Raw genomic sequence first — 19,690 nt, forward strand, 5'->3', positions numbered from 1 at the left:
ATTTCTGTGACATAAAAATCAGAAGATGGATGGAACAATAATAGTCACAAAGAGTCACTTCATGGATTCCCCCAGATCATGGGTCACAGATCAGAGTAAGTACTTTCCACCTGCCTCCCTGCTTTATGCTAAGACATCCCTATCTTGCAGTGTCATAAATGTAAATAAAGTATGGAGCCTATATCCTATAGGATCCTATATCCGACTAATGTCTGTAGAAGTTAACAGAGAGACATCTGTTGACATACACAGATTCCAAAAGCCCACCACCCACATGCCCTTCCCCCCCTCCCAGGGTTACTCAAAAGTAAGTTTCAGTTGTGTGAGAGATTACTCAAAATAAGGAACTCAGGGATGAGGAAGACGTTTATATAAAAGAAATAGCAGTGAACGATGAAGACAGAAAAACTGAGTTGACTATTAGTGCAGTTTGAAATCTCAACAAGTGTCAAAAAATTATTTTTGAAAGAGAAGACACATACAAAATTTTAATAATGGCCTAAGGCTAGAATCACAGTTTATGCCTCCAAACGTGTGCCCTGCAGCCGGCGGGGAGGGTCCCCAGGTGCCGGCGGCTCGTGAGCTCACCCCCCTGGGCTCCTAGAGGGCATCGGGAAAGAGGAGTGCTCTTTGCGCATCCCAGGCCGACCCGGCTTCTCGCCTGCCCAAGGTGGAGTTCCTTCAACCTTCCCATGGGTCCTCTAAAACTTTTGTTTCCGAAGTGTGAATCTCCTATAGCCCCAGTTTTAAGTGGCGACAGTTCTCTAACGCTTCGGTCGTGTCAGCGGTGACTGGGGGAGGCGTGTCACTCGCCATCTTGGATCAAGGACGAGAGGACCAGTTTCGCGCGGACTTCAGGCGCGTCCCGGGGTGATGACAGTGAGGACCGTACCCCCACATCCTGAGACTAGACTTCTCGATCCTTGCCTCTTCTTCCCCCACCCCCAACATCCGGCCAAAGAGAAATTCCTCCATCCGCCAAAGCTAGAGTGGGTAGGATGGATGCCTTCCTCCTGAGCATCCGTGTGTCCCCAAATCACCACCCATCCTGTCCCCCCGAGCTTCGGGCTCCACTCCGCTGGCGCGGGCTCGGCGGGGCGCCGAGGGGGTAGCGAGCGGCCGGGTTCCGCCCGGGGCGGGCTGGGGAGCAGGGTGGCCGCGGGGGTGCCGAGCCGAGAGGGCCCGGCCGGCCTGACACCACCTGGCGGAGTCTCGGGGAAGAGTCTTAAAGGCGCGCGCTCCCCGCGCCCAGCGCACTCCAGCGGGAGCCGCCGAGAGCTCGCCTCCCTCTCCCGCCCGGCGCCTCGGGAGGTAAGTGCGGTCAGCCGAGCCGGAATCCGGGCCCGGGGAGGCGGCCTCGCTCTCAGGGAGCTCGAGTCGGGGGCCGTGGTGGCCGGGCGGCGCGCAAGTTTGAAGGCCTCGGAGGGCAGCTGGAGCGGCGAGCGCCTGGGAGGGGACGGCGGGGCGCCCGTGGACCGGGGCCGTCTTGGGGCAGCTGTCCCGGGCGATGATGCCCGGGACGCACCGGCGCCCCGCGCACGCTCCAGCCTCGGCCCCGCGCCCCGCGCACTTGGCGCGCTCCGGCCGCGCCCCCTGCTAGCCCAATCCGCGGGAGCCGCCGCACGGCTCCGCGCCTTGCCGCCCGCCCGGGGCCCCGGCAGCTCGCTCGCCCTGCGGTCGCGTCCGGTCACGCCGGCAGGTCGCGCTCGGCGGCCGGCCAAGCCCGCCCCCAGACCCGCCGCGCCCGCGCCCGCGCCCCGGGCCACCCCGCCCGGCCTCTCGGCGCTGCGCCCCTCGTCTTCCCCAGCTCCAGTCGCTCGCTATTTTCACACCTCCCGGTGCCCCGGCCCCGGCGCCTGATTCAGTGCTTAGTAATTAATTTGGCGTTTCAGAATGGTCAGCGGGCTGGATAATGGGCGCATTCATCCCCCGGGCTAATCTGAACAGAGGTGGGAAGAAAGGCTTTCACAGACAGAAAATGCCATTCGCTGAGCGCTCAAAGGGGCTGTCACTCCCAGAATAAATCGCCGCCGCGCCCGCCGGCTCCTCGGGCCATTTCCATACAGCCCGGCCCGCGCCGCGGACCCGCCGGCCTCGGCCTCGGCTCCCGAATCACTCACTCGACTGCCTTCGACGGGAAAGTCGGGCGACAGCGAGACCCAGGCGGGGCCCTAGGGGAAACGGGGAAGCAGGGGGCTCGGGTTCAGGCCGCAGGGGACAAAGAGCTTGATTAGAAAATCAAATGCTGAACTGGAAGGGAGGCGCAGCTAATCCGAGGCGCGGACTTTGGAGCTGGGCTGGGGAGTGCATCGCGCGCGGCCCAGAGCCGCGCGCGGCTGCCCGGGGTCGCACGGTAAGCTTCTGGATCTCCAAAGTGGAAATGCGATCCCAGTGCACACTCAGAGATCGTAGAGGCAGGGCGCGCTGATACTGTCCCGACCCGCACCAGACGTTCGATCCCGAGTTCCCGCGACACCAGGTCTTTGCCAGCAGCGGGGCTGGGGAGGTGCCCTTCGCGGCCCCCGGCTCGCCACTCCTGCCAGCTCAGGGTGTACCCCGAAGCATCAGCGGAGAGAGTGGCGGCGGCTTTATCTTCTGACCTCGGGTCCCCCCGAGTGTTGGGCACGAACGGTCTGCGGGCTCTGAGAGCTGGGGCCTCTCCTTGGCAGCGCTCCCTGTCCTCGGGCGAAAGAGGATCGAGCGCTGCAGCCGCAACCATAACCGGGACGACCTCGCCCCGAGGGCGCCCCCAGCCCGGCTGTGGAGCTTGGGGGTGGGTAAGACCAGACCGGCTTGGCTCTCTCCAGGGTGAAGCTCCGGGCAGTTGATTTTCCTGCCGTGGAGGCTCACCGCGCATCCACTTCGTGGGACAGATTTGGCCCAGGGCCCTCCCGGCCAGTGGCACCCTCCCATTGGGGGAAGAGAAGGAGCTCTGTCCCTAAGGTGCAATAGGCTTCTCTGGTGGCTCAGACGGTAAAGAATCTGCCTATAATGCAGGAGACCCGAGCTGGATCTCTGGGTGGGGAAGATCCCCTGGAGAGGGAAATGGCAGCCCACTCCCCTATTCTTGCCTGGAGAATTCCCTGGACAGAGGAGCCTGGTGGGCTACAGTCAATGGGGTCACAGAGTCTGACACGACTGAGAGATTAAAACACACACACACCCCCGTGCTCCGCGGAGAGGCTGAAACAAGGGAAGTAGCTGGCTGGAAGGGGCGTTTCTGGAATGGCCAGATGGGTGTTCCAGGGTGTGTCGGTGATGGAATCCCCGCCACTCACCAACTTCCGAGCAGAAGTCCGTCCTCCCTTCTGAGTCTCAGTTTCCTTGCCTGCAAAACAAGGATGAAATGAGGTCACACTTGGCTCCAAGTGTGGGGCCCTCGGTGGAAGGAGTCCACACACCACTCACGGCCCAACCAGCAGCACCCTCCCCGGCACCTCCCCAAGTCTTCACCAACACCTCTCCTCGGAGTTTAAGGACTCCCTTGATTTTTCTCTCCAGCTGCTTCCATCCAGCCTTGCTGCTTCTGGGTTCTGGTAGCCAGCTTTCCTTAAAACCACATTCTAAGAGCTGGAAGGGGCCTTTCAAAGATTCTCTGGGCTTTGTACAGATGGGGAAGCTGAAACTCGAAGTGATTGGCTGGCGGATGTCATCCAGCTAATTAATCTGGGGACTTGCCTGGAGAGGATTTCATGCAGGGAGGTGAATTTCAGACCTGAACATCATCTCCTCCCCTCAACCCTCCAGGCTTTTTTAGGCCGGGGGAGGGGCCCAGAAATCTACTTTTTTTTTTTTTTTCCAGTTGTGGCTCATAGGATCTTTAGTTGCATCATGCAAACTCTTAGTTATGGCATGTAGGGTCTAGTTTCCCGCCCAGGAATCAAACCCTGGTCTCCTGCATTGGGAAGGCAGCGTTTTAGCCACTGTACCACCAGGGAAGTCCTCAGAAATCTACATTTTAAAGGAGCTCCCCAAAGCCTTTCAATGCATGTGGGACTGAAACTATACTTAGGGAAGCCCAGCCCAAACAGCTCTTTCCCCGGCAGTCCCTTCCCTAATGGGATTATGGGCCCTGCTTGCTTTTTGTGGCCCGTATTCGATGGGCAGAACGACATTTACTGTTACCCACCACCATTGGAGGCCCGCAGTGAGTGGGGTGCACTTCTAAGAAGAAACCTCAGATCCCCTGAATGCGCAGCCTATGAAGCAGCAGCTGTGGGGGTGCTGAGCATCCTGTCAGACAAGGAATGGTCCAAGTGGGTTGCAGGGTGACTGGATGTTTTGCCCCCAAACCTAGGGGCCTCCTCTTCCCAACACTTTCCCAGCTGGACCTAACTCTGTGCACTGCTGGCCCCACACAGATAGTACAGATGTGCCCGGAAGGCGCCCCTACCTCCCCTCCCTGCGAGCCAGGCAAACCTGGCCCACGCCGGGGAGAGCAGCCCACCGGCGGGATCTGTGCCAGCAATAACCCAGGTGTGAGCTGTCGCCTGGAACCACGGACACCTGCCCTTCACCAGGCTGGGGCTCAGAAGAGAGGAAGGGTGAGGGGGCACAGGGGGAGGCCTGGAAGAGTGGAGGGAAGTTGGGATGTGGGGAGAAGCTGTTAGGAACAGAGGGGGGACGGGGAGGGGACGAGTCCCTATTTATGTAAGCCGTTTGTAGCTGCGGATTGTAAAACTGGGCAGGATTCTCTGGAGTAATTCATAGTGTTTGGACAAGACAAACATTGTTCTGCTTTAAACAAACCTCCAGAAAGGTCAGGCTGGTTCATCCCTTTGCTATGAGTTGCTGAGACTATCCAGATGATGAGAAAATCAGATCCTAGTGGAGGGGGCCCAGGCAGAAGGCAGCCGTCTCCTAAGCCCTTTGGATCTGGGGTGAGGGCACCCAGCCCAGGGAGGGTCCTTGGCTCCTGCTGAAAAGGGCTGGCTCCCACTCTGCAGCCTGGAGACGTGTGTGCGTACATGCGTGCCTATTTCATAGGTTAGGAGATGTTGATGATGCCAGGATTATTTAGTTCTCCAAGCAAGGCCAATGTGACCTGCAGTGTAAATGGTCATCAAATACGTGAAGAGTTATTGGAAATCAAAGACCCAGGGAAGCAGAATTTGATTCACTAATCTCAAGCCCAGATGTGCTCCTGGACAACAAGAAACCTCTGCTTCTTCCCTAGGGACATCCTGGGCAGGCCCCTTGCTGTTCATTTAGCAAACATTTTTTAAAAATTTTGTTTGTTTGCTTTTGTTGTTGTTTTTTCTATTTTTTGGCCATGCCATCCCACATGGCATGTGGGATCTTAGCTCCCCGACCAGGGATCAAACCTGTGCCCCCTGCTGTGGAAGCATGGTGTCTTACCCACTGGACCTCCAGAGAAGTCCCTAGTAAACATTTTTTTGAATGCCTAATATGTGCCAAGCTCTGTGCTGGGTGTTGGGCAGACACTAGTGAGCAAGAATGATGCTGCCCCAGTCATGGGGCTTATGGTCTGCCTTACCCTCCCCCTGCCTCTGTTTTCCAAGAAGAGAAACTTCTCACAGATTCCCTTCCAGCCTCTCCACCACTGCCCTTGCCTCAACAAGCTTCCTGGCTGAAATCCAGCAGACCCATTCCCAGACCAGGCCTGGCAGTGAGTGAAGCATTCTGTAAGTGTGAGCTGTCATGACGATCGTGATTATGACTGTGGTTGTGATGAAGGTTGTGATTGTGATTCCGGCTGTGGCTGTGATTATGGTTGTGTTTACGACTGTGGTTGCTGCTCTGAGGCTCCACTCTTGACAGATCTACCTTGACCCCAAGCTGAATCAGATACTTTTGATTGACACTTATTATTCATGCTTGTTGACTTATTATGACTATTAATTGGTAATTAGGAAAGGATTATTGACATTATTAACACCAAAGTCCAGTCTTTCTGCAGTGCTAGGGGCACTGTCCTGTATATGAGTTTCTGTTGCCTGAGGGCAGTTTGTCATCCTCTCAAGAGGGTAGCATCCTTGTGGTAACCATGGTGATGGTAGAGGCACTGGGTTAGCTGGTTTCACATGACGTTATTAAAATTATATTTCTTTAGGGCTTCAGACTTCGGACATCTCAGGGTCTTTTGTACATGCCTTTTTAAACTGTATACTCCTGATATCTATGGAAGGAAGGGAGGGAGGAAGGAAGAAAGTAAGGGGACAAATGATAATACCATCCACATTTTTCAGAAGAGGAAGTTGATGCTCAGAGAGGTGAAATGACTTGCCCACTGTCAGTCCAGGCCGCTCTAACAGAACACCATAGACTGGGCGACTGGGGCTACAGATGTTCATTTCTCATGGTTCTGGAGGCTGGGAAGTCCAAGATGAAGGTGCTGGCTGATTCGGTAACTGGTGAGGGCTCTCTTCCTGGTTTGCAAATGGCTGTGTCCTCATATGGTAGAGAGAAAGGTCTTGTTTCTCATGTGTTTTTTAAAAAACAATTTAATTTTAAAAATTTAGATATAATGGATATGTCACATTCTATTAATTTCATGTCTCCTTTATAAGGGCACTAATCCTATCACGAGGGCTCCACCTTCAAGATCTAGTGTTGTGTTAGTCTTTCACAAAGGCCCCAGCTCCAAATGCTACTGTGTTGGGGATTGGCTCTTTAAATGAATCTGGGGGAGGGACACAGTCATTCAGTCCTTGGTACCCACGGTCGCAGAGGTGTGAAGATCAAGAAGTGTGTATGCCTGGAGCATGATCCAGGCCTGTACTATCCTGTCACCCACCCAGGCAGCTCCTGACAAACCCAGGCATCCCAGGTCCCTCCAGTCCCAGGGACCTGGGACCCCTGGGAGGCCCCATAAGCAGGGTGCTCAGCCAGAGACAAGGAGGTAGCTCCCTAGGTTAGGTCATGTCCATCCATCCTTGTGACTAGCTTCTGGCATCATTCTGGGGCCTAGCACAGTGGTACCCCCTGCCTGATGGTAGCATCAGTGAGGGAGAGGTCCCCCTCCCCCCCCACTCCTACTTTCCCTTAATACCTTATTATCCATGCACTTACTCAATCTATTTGGAGTCAATGGTCCATGGCTGTTTTCATCACGCACCACCTCTTGGAATTGGTCCCCTAAGTCTTCTCCCTGTGTGACGTGTAGACCCGTAATACCTCATTTTACTGACATTTGGGGAACATAAGGTGTTCCACATAATTGATTTTTGCAGTTAACTGAAGCTTACTTCTTGAAGCATAGAAAATTTTTATGTAATCATTTGCCCCTCCAGAATCATGATTTTTTTCTCCACCTAATTTAGCAGAATTGAATATAGCAGGTATTCCCTAGGTGAAGTTGAATGGGTGACCCACAGCCATTCCAAGGAGTCATTGTGAAGCCATCTCTCAGAACATCAGCTTCTGGGCAATTCACTCAGCCTCCCTGCCTCAGTCTCCTCATTGTTAAAGGGGAGCCCTGACTCAATGGATGCTCACTAAGGGCTGCTCTTATACTTTCCTAGCTCCTCTGGGCTCTCAGACAGTAATGCCCTTGGAAAGCTGGGTGGTTGCAAGACCTGCCCTGATCCCTGGGTGGTGGCTGAAATGGATACTCCCTTCAGCAGTCACTTCTCAGCCTGTTACTGTCCCCCAGTCACCTATTCCCCTAGGGTCCTGATCTGTGATTCTCTGTGACCCTGGAAGAACAGAAGATGCCTGACCTCATAAACACTTCTAAGTGAAGTATTCTGGCTTCCATGCAAACTGAAATCCCTGGATATCATGGTGACTCTTCTCTCAAAGGCCCAGGAGACTATTAACTTGTTTCTGAACTGTGTTCCGAATCGTAAAGGATGCTGAGACCCTGGCCTCCAGAAAGAGGGAGCACCTGGCAAGCTAATGTGGGAGGCCCTGAACTCAGCATTGCATGAAGTAAGGAATAGGGGGACGTGGCCATACAGCCCCTGGGAAGAAGACCCAAAGGAAGACTTGGGAAACATTCCAAAGCCGGAGTGTTAATGCTCCCTCTTTTTGTTCCTTTCATTTACCCCAAGCTTGCCTCGTAAGATTTGCAAGGAACCTGCTGAACTCTGGCATTTCTACTATTTGGTGGTGTATTAGTTCTGATGGCCACTGTACCAAATTCCCACAAATTTGGAGGCTTAAAACAACAGCAATTTATTTTCTCGCAATTCTGGAGGCCAGAAATTTGAAATCAGTGTCACTGGACTAAAACCAAGGGCTGTGCTTTCTACAGAGGCTCTGGAGGAGAATCAGTTCCTTGTCTCTTTCAGCTTCTGGTAGCTGCCAATATTCCTTGGCTTGTGGCCACATCACTCTGATTTCTGCCTCTGTCTTTGCCTGCCCTTTTCTAATTTGTTGGATCTCCCCCTCCCTTCTTCTTATAAGGACATGTGATGGCATTTAGGGCCCACCCAGATAATCCAGGATGATCTTCCCATCTCAGTATCCTTTACTTTCATCACATCTGCTGAGACTCATTTTTTGCCACATAAAGTAGCATTCGCAGGTTCCAGGAATTAATACACAGATATCTCTGAGGGTGGAGGTGGAGGACATTTTTCAACCTACCTCAGTTGGTGACATCAGTTGTCCATAATGTCATGCTTTGATTGATTTTAATGAGTTTGTAGTACATTCCTATCCTGTGCCAGGCAGTCTGTTAAACTCTGGGGATTCAAAGAGTAAAGACCCAGTTCCTCTCTCGAGAAGTTGATGGATTAGTCAGGGAAGCATTATGATATGAAGAGCCATGGGAAGAGCCTCCAAAGCCTTGGAGGTACCCAGAATTCATCATTGAGTGCTCAAATTCCTTCTCAAAATCTGCAAAGCCCTGTGTTCTCTGGCCTGCATGGCGACTTCTTTGAGCTCACCTCCCAGCACTCCCATCTTGCTCACCAAGCCCCTTGTTCGTGTTCCTTACGCAAGTCAAGCTCTGCGTCAGGACCTTTGCACTTGCCGTTTCCTTCCACTGGAATGCACACTCCCGCTGTCCCCCTGCCACCAGCATATCCCCCCAGCTCCCTTCTTCACTTAGCTCTACTGGATCCCTCTCAGAGCCTCTCCCACCCCAAGTATCTTGTCTAAAACCCACCTCCTCTCCTGGCACTGTGCCCCCATCCTCTGCTCTGTTTGTGTTTCTAGCACTTATTGCAATCATTTTGAGATGTGATGACTAGAACGTCCCAGAAGAAGATTCTAAACCCAAATGCATTCTGTTTTTATTTCTGGTTCTCTTACCTTTTTGGCCTTAGGAAGACCCTGAGCTAAATTTCAAGTCGATCAGGATGGGACTGGAATGAGGGCTCTTTTAGGGGGACTTATAAATGAGAGGAACCATTTGTCAGTTGTCACAGTGATGTGTGTATGTTGGGGGTGGGACTTAGAAGCTTTTAGTGGATAGGAATCAGGGACACTGAACATCCTGTAGTGGACACAGGACTGCTCTGCCCAGTGAAGAACTGTCTGGCCCCAAATGCCAATAGCATCTGCGTGGAGTACTTATCTTAAGGAAGGAATTTGTACTACACTCCTAAAATAGTATTTTTCAAGTGTATTTGATAATCTTTCACCCTTTAAGAGTCCTTCAGATGATTTTGTCCTCAATACATCACCTTCTGCCGAACCTGTGTCCCATGAACCATTCAACTTCTAAAGATCCTCCAGTTCACCTTCTTCTGCCTGATGTCGCTCGACTGTCACCTCTACATGTGAGGGGATCCCCTCCTTCAGACTGTGTGTGGGTGTTCAGTGAGCTGAGCTCTGGGTCCAGAGGTTTCCCATAATTTCCCCCCTCCCCAGAGAACCGTCCTTTTATGTCCACCCTTTGTTTCCTTCCTTCAAGGCCAGACTTCCACCCTTGACAAAGCTTCCCTGGACGGTGACCCATTTTCTTTATTGTAGTAGCATTCAGGGTGGGACCTTTCAAAAGCTTTTTTTGCAAATGAAAATAAATTACATCTGCTGGTTCCCCTTATCCACAGGCGGTTTTCACCCCTTCAAAGAGCTCCGGTAGATTAAGGGATTTGGCGGGTTTGGGGTTTGTATGGGCTTCTTTGCCCAGCTCCGGAATCCTCAGCCAAGAAGCTGGCACTAAGGGAGGGCAGCTGAAGAAGCTGATCAAGAGCACTGAGGCCCGGACAAAGCTCGGGGAAACCTACGCTCTAGACCCACCTGTTCTCCTGCACACTCCAGAACAGTCAGATCTCTTGGCGTCAAGTCCAGGGGCCTGGGATCCCTTGAGCGTCTCCAAGAGGCTGACCAGGTGAGCTGGGCTCTCAAAGCCTCAAAATGAGAGGAGGCCCCTAACTTCTTCCAGGGTGAGTGATCTGAGGATTATGAATAGTTAAAAACCAACCAACCAACCTCAAACACCCTCAACTGTCATATACTCAGTCTGCCAGCTTCTTTCCTTTTACAGGTGCTTTTTTAATCACTTGATAAGGTAAGTGTGATGGTCTCCATTTCGCTGGGAGAAAACCAATGGGTTTCCAACTTGATGGGTGAAGCAACTTGCTCAGGGTCACACAATGAAGTTGTGAATTGGAGTCAAGTTTTGTTTGAGTCAAGTTCTTTCTGTTTCCCAAAGTAACACAATCAATTCAGACCCCACTGACTCCTCTGGGGAAGCCAGGTACCCGCATCAAAATCCTCCACTGCTGTAATTTCCAGACTATGTCAGGAGTCCTGGAAACCACTTCATTTAACGTGTGTTCTCTTAACTGGACAGGACGTGCTCAGAAGCACAGTCAAGCCTGGTCACAGCTCAAACTTCTGGTCCACCCGGACCCCGTCTCTTGTCTAGACACAACTGAGACCCATTTGTGTCAGATAACATCAACCAAGCCCGTCTTGCCCACAGGTGCCGACTAAAAGCTCTGAACCCTGCATCCAGACCATTTCAGTTCAAATTCCTGCTCTTCTACTCATCAGTGATATGAGCTTCAGCAACTTTCCCGAGTCTCTGTAAAATGGAGCTAGGACTATCCCTATCTCATAAGATTCTTACAAGAATTATGAGTGCTTGTAAGCCTGACAGAGTGCTTAGAAGAGGACTTGACACACGGCAGACGTTATATAAATGTTTGACTTCAAAAGTAAAACCCTCAGTCATACCCAAGGTGAAGGTCCCTCGGGTCATCTCGTTTCTCCGAAGCCCTCTTTTCCTGTCCTCCTTCCTTGTGAACCACTGGCCTGAGAACCACCCCCTCCCATTATGAGATGTTCCCTCCCTGCATCCTCACCTTTTTCTCCCATTGCTCCTCCCACCCCACCTTCATGCTGACCCTCCAGCCTGGCCCTCCCCCAGGTCCCATTCACACTGTTCAGAGGGGCTGTTCTTGTCCACACCAGAGGCACCCAGCACCCAGGCAGGGGGAGCTCTTGTTCTCCTCAATCTCCATTGTTCTTGTGATCTTCATGGAACTGACAGCAACCCCCTGCTCCTCTAAGGCCAGAACCATACAGCTGTTCCCCCGTCCACATCTCGTCCATGCTGACTCCTCCCTACGCAGGTCACTCTTCTCTTTCTTTGAAAACATTGATGACAGAAGCTCAGCCTCTGTGCACTGGGGCCGCATCGAATCTTGGAGACAAGAGTTTTGGGTGAAATAAAAAGGGATCCCCTGGTGGCTCAGTCAGTAAAGAGTCTGCCCGCAATGCGGGAGACCTCGGTTCAATCCCTGGGTTGGGAAGATCCCCCGGAGGAGGAAATTCTCCAGTATTCTTGCCTGGAGCATTCCATGGACAGCGGAGCCTGGTGGGCTGCAGTCCATGGAGTCACGGAGTCACAGAGTCGGACACGACTGAGTGACTAAACACTTTCACTTTTCTTTTCAAAAAGGGATAGCTTTATTTGCTAGGCAAAGTGGGACACTGGGTTCGTGCCCTTCAAAAACTGTGTGTCCTGACCTAGTGGAATTTGGTGAGTTTTATAGCAATGGTTCAAGGGTGGGGTTGCTAATACGATCAGGCTGTGTACAGACCCGGATTCCTTTCATCTGGCCTCAGCTGATCTCCTAATCTTCTCTGAAGAATACTTCCTCAAGTGAATGCTTCCTCATCCTACATTTGTTGGGGGTTCTGGTTCTGCAGAAAAGCTCAAAGCTATCATTCTGTGCATCCCTTGAGGTGGAACCAGGATCCTTTCCCAAGGCTTCTGCTGTTTCTTGACTGCTCCCCACTTGTCTCTGCATTCCCTCCCTTCCCTGGTTAGCAACTAGGTGAACCTGCCCTTTGGAACCCAGAGAAGGTCAGGAGGCTGAACAGAAAGGGTCCCATGCCCAGGAGCCCTACAGGGTCCTGCTCAGTTTCCACAGAAGCATTTGGGTCAGCGAGCCCTGGTGCCAGTCCTGAGGATCTTCCATCCCTAGGTAGACAGCCTGTCTGGTCGACTTCGTCATCCCCATTCACCTTCTCTGCTTCCCAACAGAAACCCACCTCATCCTCTGTGGGCCTTGTCATCATCTAGAGCTATTCCACCTCTGGAATTCTTGCTGTAGACATCCAGTTTTAGACCATGGTCTCCTCAGTTATTCCCAACTCGTGTCATCTATCTTCCTGAGCCTCCAGACCAGCTCTGTCCAATAGAACTTTCTGTGATGATAGAAATGTTCTTTATCTATACTCTCTCTCCAAGTCAGGGCAACAGAGGAACCAAGCTTTAAATTTTAATGAATTTTAGCTCATTCAAATTGAAATGAAATGAGCCATGTGTGATTACTGTTTGATTTTTTAAAATATTTATTTATTTGTCCATATCGAGTCTTAGCTGTGGCATGCAGGATCTTTTAGTGTCAGCATTCAAATTCTTGGTTATGACCTGTGGGATCTAGTTCCCTGACCAGAGATCGAAGCTGTACCCCCTGCCTTGGGAGCATGGAGTCTCAGCCACTGGACCATCAGGAAAGCCCCCTGGCTATTGTCTTGAAAAGTGAACATGTTAGTTGCTCAGTTTTGTCTGACTCTGTCACCCCATGGACTGTAGCCCACAAGGCTCCTCTGTCCATGGAATTCTCCAGGCAAGAATACTGGAGTGAGTTGCCAATTCCTTCTCCAGGGGATCTTCCCAACCCAGGGATTAAACCCAGGTCTCCTGCATTGCAGACAGATTTTTTTTTACTGTCTGAGCCATCAGCATGGCTATAGATCCTGGCCTTTCTATTTCCTCTGCTGTTGGTGGCCTGTCTTCACTGCCTTCTCTCTTCAGTTTTGCCTGTTGTCCATCACATCAGCCAACTTCTTCCCTTTGTCCCTGTGCCCCACCTCTTGGGAAACAAACCAACCAACCTTCAACTATGGATTAATCCAGTCATTCTGCTTTCTCCAGGTCTACAGTGGCCACTGAGCATTGTTGGGGCATGACTTTCCTGGGTGGCATTCTTTCTCCTGGATGGTCACCAACCTTAATAGGTCTTTGAATTCTGACTGGCCTGCATTGTCCCCTTCTCATTAATGACCCAATCAAGACTTCCTGCCTTTCCAAATCTGCTCCCTCGCTCTCAGCAGGTGGCATTACTTCTTATGTCTTTGAAACAAGAGACGCTTTCAGACCACCTGACTGCCCCTTTTATGAGGCTAGTTTTATCTGTCTTCAACTTCCTTCTTCTCCTTCCTATCAACATTTAGGCACGTTCAAATAGCCTTATCTTATAAACAACAATAAAAAACCCCAAGCTTCCTTCACTCCCATGTCACCTTCCAATCACTCTTTCTCTTTCCTGCTACTTGTTTTCACACTTCTGGAAACTTGTCTTCACTGGCTATCTGTACTTTCTCACCTCCCATTCACTCTATAACCTGGGGCGGTCTGGCTTGTGTCCCCGTCACTCTTCTGCCACTACCAGTCAAGGTCACCAAGGACTTCCTTGTCATTCAATCCAAAGGACTCTTTCAGATCTTATCTTGACCTTGAAGGCATGTGACACTGCTCACCACTCCTTGCTTGAAACTTGCCCACTGGTTTCTAGGACACCTGAGTCTCCTGCTTTTCTTCCTCTTCTGGGTATGGTGTTCCTTGGTGGCTCAGCATTAAAGAATCCATCTGACAATGAAGGAGACATGGGTTTGATCCCTGAGTCAGGAAGATCCCCTGGGGGATGGCAACCCGCTCCAGTATTCTTGCCTGGGAAATCCCATGGACAGAGGAGCCTGGTGGGCTACAGTCCGTGGGGTGACAAAAGAGTCAGACATGACTTAGTGACTAAACACCACCACCACCACTACTCTGGCTACTTCTAAGTTTCCTAAAACTTCCACATTCTCATCTTCCTAGCGTGATTCTCAGGCTTCCCAGGTAAGGCTTAGGTGTCAAGAATGGTGTCCTCCACCCCCCACCCCACCCCCCGACTGCATTCCTGGCCCAAACACCTGGGAATGTGTTCTCTCACTCAAGAAACTCACTGTGCTGTTTTGAACATCAGTTTGTATTGTGAATCCCATTGCTCAGAGCCTGACATGCCTTTTTGGGTGTGTATTTATAACTGTCACTTCGAGAAGCTCTCACAACATTTGGACATCTGTTTTTTTCATTTGCCTCCTCAAAGCGCAGTATGCTGTAGGGACACTGACAAATTAGAGGACGTCAGGAGAGACTACAGAGTGGGTGGTCAGCAAAGTGTCCTGTGAGAACTCACTGAAAGAACTGGGGGACTTCCCGGCAGTCCGATGGTTAAGACTCCACGCTTTCCCTGCAGAGGCCCAGGTTCGATCCCTGGTCAGGAAACTAGAGTCTGCATGCCACAACTAAGACCTAGCACAGCCAAACAAATAAATAGATATTTAAAAAAGACAGAAACAACCTAGCAGAAGGAAGGCTTCAGAGCGCTAGCCAATCTGGTCCTAAAGATATTCCAAACTAGACCATGTTGGGTCGGAAGGGAGTGGGGTAGCCCGGCGTGCCTTTTTCAGACCCTCCTTGTGAGGCTGTCTTCTTGACTCATGTTCTGGTGTGATGCTATCAGTTTACACGATAGCCCATCACAGAAACCCTCCGTGAAGTTTGGGGATACTGAGGGTGTCTGCTTGTTACCTCACACTGTGGTCTCTTTAGGAGGCCCTCCAGGACAAATTCCTGACTGATTTTAGTACTAAGAATAGTTGTAATTCTTTTGAGTAATAGGTCTGTTTTTATCTCACAGGCACTGGGAATTGTGTGACTGACATGGTCTCCTTTTCACTTGGGCTTTGGAAAAGCTTCCGGACAAATTTGTGGCCCACCCCCAGGAAGTGAATAGCGCAGCCCCAGAACCACTTTACCTTTATTCCCATCTCTGCTTTGTCTTCCCTGTGGTTTTTCTTTCTTCTCTTAGCTCTCCTTATTTTAGCATACACAATCAAGAACAGGCAAGCAAAAATAAAAATCGCCTGTAATCTCACTATCCAGAGATACCCACAATTATCAATGTTGTCCTTTTATGCATATTTTTAAAAAATAAAAATGAGAGGATACCATGCTTACCTTTTGGGGGGGGCACAGTGTTTTGTAATTTGCTTTTTTCATTTTATAATACTACGTCACCAATATCTTTCCATGTAATTAAATGTCTTTAAATAACTTAAAATTTCTATGAAGATCTAATAATGACATACTACCAACTAACATGTCTACATCCGTCACATATACATGTATATGAAAGTACACCCACGGAGATATTCTAAGGACAATATTTGTATACACAGAAGCTATAACATTCATATGTGTCAACTCATCTGATGCTCACAACCCTAGGAGTTAGAGCTTATTGTCCCCCTTTTATAAATGAAGAAACCAAGGCACAGAAAGATGCAAAAGTTGCCAAGGTCACACGCCGACTCCAAAGGGTGTTGAACTCCAAACCGCCACCTTGCCTTTCAGGACGCCATTGAGATTTCACAGTCCACGGAGTTAAACAGAAAAAAAGAAACGTTTATCTTCTTCCACCTCACTTACTAATTTATGTTATTTTGCCTTGTTTTAAGTAGCCTTGTAAGTCACCTGAAATCCCCCTCTGCCACGGCATAAACAAACAGTGCAGAGAGTGGTACCCGGCACAAGAAAACAGTTAAAATTCTACCCCAGGGCGGAGGATGAATCCAGCCAGTCCTGCAATGAAGTGGATTTATTTCCTTGGGCTGCAGTGAACTTCCATCCCTAGAAGAGCTGGCTTGGGTGGCCATCTCTCAGGGAGGCTGGGATAGGCAGTCTTCCAAACACACTGAGCTGGGCCAGACTAGCCCTGAGGCCCCATCTTAGACTCCCAGTTTATGAAAATACCAATAAGACAAAACAAGACACTCAATGGGGCTAATGCAGCAAGCCAGCTGTTGGGCCAGAACCAGTATCCCAAGTTTTCAAGCCAGGCCTGTTACCAGCTCACTCATCTAAAAGTTAACAACTGGCAGTTCAGTTCAAAACTCTTAGCCTAGTGTCTTCTTTCCCCTGAAGTGCTTTGGCTGCTGCTGGAAGACGGTCAAAGGATACTGTCACTGTCTTCGGCCCTTCGGTGAGGGTAGCAGAGAAGGAGGCAAGAAGCTGGGTGGCCCCAAGGGTGTCCCACTAGACTAGAACTGGGTGGGATGATCCGTTTGACAAACGTGAGGAGAGGAAGGAGCCAGCTTTCTATGGCTGGGAGATCTTACGCAAGTTTCTTCACCTCCTGAGAACTGTTTCCTCCCTCATCTGCAAAATGGACTTTCACACCTACTCTGCAAAGCAGTTATGGGTTCCCAGCAGACAGTATGGGCTACAGCACCTTTGCACACTGAGCCGGTAAGCACCTAATCAGGCTGCTTGTGGATCTGGGGAGGGCTAGGCCACCTCCAGCCCGAGGCCTGGGGGGTGCTGGCCAGTGCCCAGGTGCTGTCTGGTTTCATCCCACTTCAGCCTCCAGCCCACTACAACTCCCCTGGTAGAAAAGGGGCTGCTTTCTCTACAGACAGGCCCACCGAGCGGTGACAACTGTGAGGGGACGGGAGAGCCGCTCTTTCCCTCCAGATGCCAGGGGCTGCGGGTAGGAGAGGCGAGCCAGCAGGGGCTCCCTCTTCCTCACGATTCCGGGCTGTCTGCCCACGGGGCACGGCCCGGGACGCGGTGCCACCAGGGCCATCACGCTGGGTTAGAAGAAGGCCCGACCCCCAGCTCAGCAAAGAAAACAAACACAGATGTGTTTGCCCGGGACCAGAAGGGAGAAAAATCGCCCCCTCTCCCTCGCCTGCGCGCTCCCCAGGGGCGTGGGGCCGGCGGAAACCTGCTGGGCTCCCGGGGCAGCGCGGGGCCGGGCGACGCGGACGGTCCCCGGCCGGCCCCTCCTCCCTCCGCGGGGTGCGCGCCGGGCCCAGCCCCCTCTCCGGGGTTTCCCCGGGCGCTCTCCTCGCTTCCCTTTGTCTCCGCTTCTCCTTCTCGGGCGCCCCGGTTCCCACCCGCTCGTACCCTCGCTCTCTCCGGGTCCCCGGCCGCTTCCCTTTAACTTTCTTCTTTCCCGGGGTGAAAACTTGGCTCGGGAGCGGGCGGCTGCCCGCCGACGTTATTGGCCGGCGCCCCGCCCGGCGGCCCCGCCCCCCGCCCCCGCGCTCCCCTCCGCCCCCCACTCCCTGCGCTAGTGGCGGCGGCGGCGGCGGCGGCGGAGCCTTCGGGGGCGTGCGTGCGTGTGTGAGTGCGCGCCAGCCAGCGGGAGTGTGTGCGCCCCGGGCGCGGGCTGGGCGGCACTCGCACCGCGGCGGCAACGGCGGGAGCCGGGCGGCCGCGTAGTCATTCGGGCGGGAGAGGCGGCGGCGGCCGGGCCGGGCCGGGGCTGGGGCAGCGGCGGCCGCGCCGGGCATGGAGCTGGCAAGCCCGCGCTGAGGCAGGACGCGCCTGCTAGCAACCAGCGAGAAGCTCTCCACCGTCCGGCGCGCGGGCTCCCCGGCCGGGGCCGGGCAAACTTTTCTTTCTCTTTTGCCCTCTCCTGAGGTAAAGTCCCGAACGCGGACTCGCTGGCCGGGAGTGCGATCTGGGGCAGCTGAGCGGGAAGCCCGAGCTGCGGGAGGAGGGGGCGCGGGCCGTGCGAGCTCAGGGGCTCTACGAGTTGTCCCGCGCCCGAGTTGAGGGGTGCGGGCGGGGCGGCGGCGGACGAGCAGACGGGCGCGGGCAGGACCCTCGGGCGGCGTGGAGGCGGCGCGGCGGCGGCGGGGAAACCGAGCGATTGCCTGCGGCCCCGGCTCGCTGCCGGCGGGGAAGAGGAGGCGCGGGCAGTGCGGGGCCTGGGGGGTCTCCGGATTCGCCTGCCTCCGGGACGCGGGGGACCGAGGCGGGCGTTCGGTGCGGGGGAAGCCGGGCGTTCGCCCGCGTCCCCGATCGCCGCCCCTCCGCGGGGTTGGAGGGCGCGGGGCGGGCTGGCTGAGCGCGGCTCCCCTCTCTCCGCAGGCGCCTTCTGCGGCGGGCGGACCGACTCCTCGGCGCGGCGGGGCCGGGGCAGGCTGGACGCAGCACGATGCGCGCAGTGTGGGAGGCGCTGGCGGCGCTGGCGGCCGTGGCATGCCTGGTGGGCGCGGTGCGCGGCGGGCCCGGGCTCAGCATGTTCGCCGGCCAGGCGGCGCAGCCCGACCCCTGCTCGGACGAGAACGGCCACCCGCGCCGCTGCATCCCGGACTTTGTCAACGCGGCCTTCGGCAAGGACGTGCGCGTGTCCAGCACCTGCGGCCGGCCCCCGGCGCGCTACTGCGTGGTGAGCGAGCGCGGCGAGGAGCGGTTGCGCTCCTGCCACCTCTGCAACGCGTCGGACCCCAAGAAGGCGCACCCGCCCGCCTTCCTCACGGATCTCAACAACCCGCACAACCTGACGTGCTGGCAGTCGGAGAACTACCTGCAGTTCCCGCACAACGTCACGCTCACGCTGTCGCTCGGCAAGAAGTTCGAGGTGACCTACGTGAGCCTGCAGTTCTGCTCGCCCCGGCCCGAGTCCATGGCCATCTACAAGTCCATGGACTACGGGCGCACGTGGGTGCCCTTTCAGTTCTACTCCACGCAGTGCCGCAAGATGTACAACCGGCCGCACCGCGCGCCCATCACCAAACAGAACGAGCAGGAGGCCGTGTGCACCGACTCGCACACCGACATGCGCCCACTCTCGGGCGGCCTCATCGCCTTCAGCACGCTGGACGGGCGACCCTCGGCGCACGACTTCGACAACTCGCCGGTGCTGCAGGACTGGGTTACGGCCACCGACATCCGCGTGGCTTTCAGCCGCCTGCACACGTTCGGCGACGAGAACGAGGACGACTCGGAGCTGGCGCGCGACTCGTACTTCTACGCCGTGTCCGACCTGCAGGTGGGCGGCCGCTGCAAGTGCAACGGCCACGCGGCTCGCTGCGTGCGCGACCGCGACGACAGCCTGGTGTGCGACTGCAGGCACAACACGGCCGGCCCGGAGTGTGACCGCTGCAAGCCCTTCCACTACGACCGGCCCTGGCAGCGCGCCACCGCCCGCGAGGCCAACGAGTGCGTGGGTGAGTGGGGCGCCACGGGGACGCGGGCGGGACCCGGGCGGGGCGGGGACCCGGGCGGCTGCTCACGGGCCTAGCGATCGAGGGTTCTTGAGCATCTCTGGCTGCGTGAATGTGGTGGGGATGGTGGGAGGCACGTTCCGGGAAATCCTGGGCTGTGGGGCCGGGAGAGTCGGTCCACTCGCGCGCCTGACGCTGGCCGATTGGGTTGGCCTCCTGTGCGCTGCCCTAAGACAAGATGCTGGGAGTG

The 19,690-nt window shown here is 54.1% G+C and overlaps 1 protein-coding gene across 2 annotated transcripts in view; it reads left to right on the forward strand.

The window, feature by feature from the left end:
* The first annotated feature begins 1,167 nt into the window (after nucleotides 1-1,167).
* Nucleotides 1,168-19,690, forward strand: part of NTN1 (netrin 1) — a 205,387-nt gene continuing 186,864 nt past the window's right edge. Inside the window, exons 1-2 of one of the 2 annotated variants that reach the window (XM_070389483.1) lie at nucleotides 1,168-1,311; nucleotides 18,362-19,443. In XM_070389483.1, coding sequence (XP_070245584.1) covers nucleotides 18,429-19,443 — 1,015 coding nt within the window. In that variant the 5' untranslated portion in view covers nucleotides 1,168-1,311; nucleotides 18,362-18,428. Of the gene's footprint in view, nucleotides 1,312-17,619; nucleotides 17,909-18,361; nucleotides 19,444-19,690 lie in introns of those variants that run through there. The other variant, XM_070389481.1, reaches the window with a different exon arrangement.

This window comes from Bos mutus, chromosome 19, assembly GCF_027580195.1.
Source record: "Bos mutus isolate GX-2022 chromosome 19, NWIPB_WYAK_1.1, whole genome shotgun sequence".
In the NCBI taxonomy this organism is placed as follows: domain Eukaryota; kingdom Metazoa; phylum Chordata; class Mammalia; order Artiodactyla; family Bovidae; genus Bos; species Bos mutus.